General features: G+C 44.0%; 1 protein-coding gene across 2 annotated transcripts in view; it reads left to right on the plus strand.

Annotated features, from left to right (window-relative positions):
* Nucleotides 1-5,000, plus strand: part of LOC134071470 (collagen alpha-1(XXVIII) chain-like) — a 39,245-nt gene that overhangs the window by 13,319 nt on the left and 20,926 nt on the right. For both annotated transcript variants that reach the window (XM_062528197.1, XM_062528198.1), the window contains exons 8-11: nt 585-611; nt 1,103-1,147; nt 2,141-2,185; nt 2,461-2,514. In XM_062528197.1, coding sequence (XP_062384181.1) covers nt 585-611; nt 1,103-1,147; nt 2,141-2,185; nt 2,461-2,514 — 171 coding nt within the window. The remainder of the gene's footprint in view (nt 1-584; nt 612-1,102; nt 1,148-2,140; nt 2,186-2,460; nt 2,515-5,000) is intronic.

Below are 5,000 nucleotides of genomic sequence, written 5' to 3' on the forward strand. Positions count from 1 at the left end.
GTTTTGATGTGTTGTCATAGCATGTCACCTGGATATTCACTGAAGTTAGTATGCTAACCACCTAGCGCTGGGCTGGCACTCTTGCAACACCACACTGGACCACTTATAGCCACTGTATTGATTTGTTACTTATTAAGTAATGAAGGTAAGCTACAGTAGTACACATACTGTAACTACCTTAACATGCCAGGAATCATATCACAAAAAGATCAAACTAAGAGTGCTCTGTGCCTGCAGTCAAGCCAATTAAGCCTACAGAATTTCACAGGGCTCCTTTAAATGCATTGCGTGTTATGATAACCGCTTTCAGACATAACCATATAACTGAGTGAGTTAAATGTATTGTGTGTTGTGAGTGTGCGTTTTATTATCGCGTGCTGTGAGTGTGTGTTATCACATGTTTAGAGTGTGTGTTGACTGCATGATGAGCGAGAGTGTTGAGTATGTGTGGTGCTTTAATTGCATGTTTGGACTGTTTGGTTTATATTGCATGCTGTGAGTGTGGTTTTGGTTTGTTTGATATGTTTATAGCATGTTGCGGTTGTTGTGAATGTGTTTTAATGTCTCCCATTACTTATCCTCAGGGTAAGCCAGGCTACAAAGGAGAGAGGGTAAGACCCACTTCATGTTTGCCTCAGTCATTTTAAAGGTCATACAGTACAATCAGTAGTGGGAACACAAATAGCCTATGGTGCTGATGTTGTGGACCTGATACGCTTCTGGTCTTGTTCTGGTGCTGGTGTTTCACATCTGTCCCAGATCAGAGCTGGATCCAATCCATCAGCTCTTACCGACTGTCAACTGTTTTTGAGCTTGTATTTGCGAGGAAAATATGTTTTTGTACTGTAATTTCCCAACTATCAGCCGCGGCTTATACATTGATTTTGCAAAAATGTCTTCACCTATGAGGTTAATACATTGGGCTGTTAATAGGATATTAATATGGTTTTGTTCCTTTTAACTTGTATAAAACACTGTACCGCGGCTTATACACAATGCGGCTAATACACAGGAAATTACTGTAGGCATGCTTCCTCAGGTTTGTTCTCCAAAAGTTGTTTATATAACCATGCTGTGTGACTTGTTTGTGATCTCCGTAAAGGGCGAGAGGGGAGAGTGTGGGACACCAGGAATAAAAGGAGACAGAGTGAGTATCCGCATCCCTTCATTTGCACTCTTCAATTCAGTCCAGTTCAGTCCCATTGTGTTCATGTACAGCAGGGGTCGGCAACCTTTGAGACCTCCAGTGCCAACTTCAAAATTTCTAGTCAATGAGTGTGCCACTATCAACAATAATGGTTAAAAAACACACACAAACAACGGGAATATACTTCTACAAATTTGGAATTTTATTTTACATTGAAAATGTGCTAATAAAATAAAATGTTTTATCTGGGGTTTGTAGTTTGTCACTTCGTCAGTCTGAGATTTGTTTTTTGCTGATGCTGGTGGCGTGTGCCAGTGCTTATGCCTCGGCGTGCCAGCAGTGGCACCCGTGCCATAGGTTGCCTACCCCTGATGTACAGTATGTTGCCCTGGAACACCAGAGTTCTCACAAGAGCACAGTGTCCGCAAGATACTCTGGCAACGAGCAATGATGCACGTTACGTTTACCCCAACCATCTGGGGTAACCAATCAAATTGGTGCATCTGATATGGGCGGGCCAGGAGTGAACTAAACTGATGACGACAGCGCTACAACTTTCCAAATCAGTCAACATTGGTCGTAGTGTTATCCAAATTGCGTGCAGTGAGATTTTCAAATGCATGCTTGATGCCGCCCCTCGAGTTGGGCCATTTTCATTATTCGTGGCCAGACCCTTAATCTGAAAGCGTCTGGATTTTCCAGTCTACATGTATGTAACACCATAAGCAATTGTGCTTTAGATGAAAGCAAAATGGAAATACTGTAGGAATACAGAAAAATGTTATGCAGTGGAGAAGTAAGACACTTTTATTCCACCTTTCAAGTCACTTTTTGTTGGTGATTATTTATTTTGTTGGTTATTTATCACCCTAAGAGTAGTCTCTAATTGTTTACCACCTTGACGCTTTTGTTCATGTCATGGTGTGGCATGTTTCTCTCTCTCTCTCTCTCTCTCCCTCTGTCTTTAATTCCTTCCTTTTTTCATGTATTCAGGGTCCAGAGGGTCCAGTTGGTATTCGTGGAAGTAGAGGCCCAGAGGTAGGTCATCGCCACCATGGAATGCTCCATGTTCCAAGTGTCCATGTGACTCTTCTTAATTCCCTCTCCATGTTCCATGCATACCGTATCATGCATGATGTACTGTATTGTGAGCTATTTGAGAGAAACCATTTGAGTTCTTGAAGGTATCTGTGATAAACGATGCGCTGTTTTGTGTGAAGCATGTTTGTATTGTATTTGTATGATACGTAATATTTTTCCCTCTCCTCTCGCTCCTCTCCTCCTTTTGTTTTCTCTCATCCCTCTCTCCTCAGGGTGTGGCTGGCCCCCATGGGGACATCGGCCCTGAAGGCCCCCCAGGGAAAAAAGTAAGTCAGACATTGGACTCCCCCCCCCCCCCACCCCTCCTCCCCTCCCCCCCCCAACTCTTTCATTTCAAAGTCTGCAGTCTATACTTAGCCTAATATATGGCCTCTAAAGGCATCTCCAGTGGGCCAGGCCCATTAGTGCATTCCACCTCTAATACTTGTAGTGTCAATGCCATGATTCATACAGCGCACTGTACTGTACACTCCATCAGGCTGGGTTTGCTTGGACAAGCTTTTCCCCAATAAAAACACCCAAGTGCGTATAACTAAATGATGCTTGACGGTGGTGTTTGCTGGTCTAGGGCAGCCTGTTCTTTGGCGTGATTTATGGGCTAAGACATGACAGGAAGACATGACAGTTGCTGAAACTCGAGAAGAGAGTGTTTATTTTGATGAATTTGAAGTAGCAGACAACAGCAATTATATATTATATATTATATATTTTTACAGACACAGACACAGTTACATTGGACATTGGACATGCACACACAAACACAAACACAGAACCATTTACAGTCATACTCTCACATGCTCTACCATTGACAAATGGACACACATACTAGCCTGTCACTCATGCTTGTTAAAAAGCAAAAGCTTTGCTGATTGCGTGTGGACGGTCTGTGCTGAAGTGCAAATTACACGTAGAAGTGACAGCTCCCTCTCCTGACAACCTGTCTAAAGACCCTCATCAGATAACATACTACTGTAGCTCACACAAAGCACACACACACACACACACGTGCACATGCACACGCACACACACGCACACATGCACACACGCACACACACGCACACACACGCACACATGCACACACACATGCACACGCACACACACACACACACACACATGCACATGCGCACACACACTCACGCACACACGCACGCACGCACGCACACATGCACACACACACACGCACACACACACACACACACTTAGGGCCAGATGTACTAACGTTTTGCGCCCATTTCAGGCGTAACGTGCGTGTATAAACATGGGGATGATATGTACAGACAGGCCGCAATGAGGGAAACGCGCAGACTGCCTGCCGTGGGGGCTGAAAATGGCTATTTGCGCTTTTCCGTGTCATGCATATTAATTCCTGGGCGGATCAGCTGAAAATGGGTGTAACGCGCAAGTACAGGGGAGGAGAGGTGCTAATAGCGATAGATTAAGCATTCCGCCAGATGTATGAAAACAGCGCACGTCTATTTTGCGTTGAAAAACTTCCGCCTTCTGAAAGCAGGTGTAATCCAGATTGCGGTTAAATGCGTCTATTAGAAAAACTTTTAGAGACAGCTAAATCAATATTCAGAGCATCCGTTTTCTTCATTGTACTATGTCAAAAGCAACCTTAACTTTTGTTTGCCTCTCTAAAATCGTATTTTCTCTTTGATGACATAGCCTACACTTCCCAATCTGTGGCATTAAATCATATCCCAAGTCTACGTGCAGTAAATAGTTCAAGTTTTTTTTAAGTGGATTAGTAGAACTACTAGGCCTAACTGTACTCTGTCTGTCGCTGCTCGTTGACATCTCTTTGTTTCATGTATGATCGCTAAACTTTGATTCTTTTTAATGTTGCAATATTCAACTGCGCTCGTTGTTCAACTCTGCATGCGCAAATGGCGTGGTAAAGGGGGCGGGAACGGGCGGCACGGAACGCAGTTAACGTAATGAAGTGATAGCTTAGTAAATTCCACGCAATATAGCAAAGCACAGCGTTCGCACTCTGCGCATACAAAAAGTCGCTATTAGCACTGTCTTAGTACATCTGGCCCTTAGTGTTATATATTGCGTAGACTAGGCACATACGCTGCCTTCCCCAGGCAGACAGTGCCAAGGTAGGTGCAGTCTCTGCCGATGGCAGTGCAGAAGATTAAAGGTTGCTGTCAGCACAGACGCGCAAACACAGACACACACACACACACACACACACACACACACACTCTCACACATATGAGGAGATAAGCTATCAGTGTCAGTCCAGGCTTGTGTTCAGCCTTTTCATCATCAGATATCATTATTTTGATACAGAGGTGGAAAGAAACACTTTGGAAGTATTACACCACCATTATGTGGAAGCCTTTGTTCGTTAATATCGGAGTCTGATGCTTGTCTACAGTGACAGCATGCCCTTAGGGCTTCTATCTGCCAACATGGACATGCTTCTATGCTCTCAGCGAGAGTGTAATTGTTTTTCTGGAATGTTCCAAGAGTTATTGCATGTGTGCATGTGTGCATGTGTGTGTACGAGTGTGTGTATGAGTGTGTGTGTCTGTCTCTGTGTCTGGGTTGGAGTGTGTGTCTGTCCAGTTCTTTGAGAGTAACAGACAGTGAAACAGAGTGTGTGTGTGTGTGTGTGTGTGTGTGTGTGTGTGTGTGTGTGTGTGTGTGTGTGTGTCTATATGCTGCAGGAGTTCTGTCTGCCTTTTTTAAGTAGTTCAGACACGTTTCCCTTTTACAGATATTTGCCTAAGGATGGGGT

This window comes from Sardina pilchardus, chromosome 23 (genome assembly GCF_963854185.1).
Source record: "Sardina pilchardus chromosome 23, fSarPil1.1, whole genome shotgun sequence".
NCBI lineage: Eukaryota > Metazoa > Chordata > Actinopteri > Clupeiformes > Clupeidae > Sardina > Sardina pilchardus.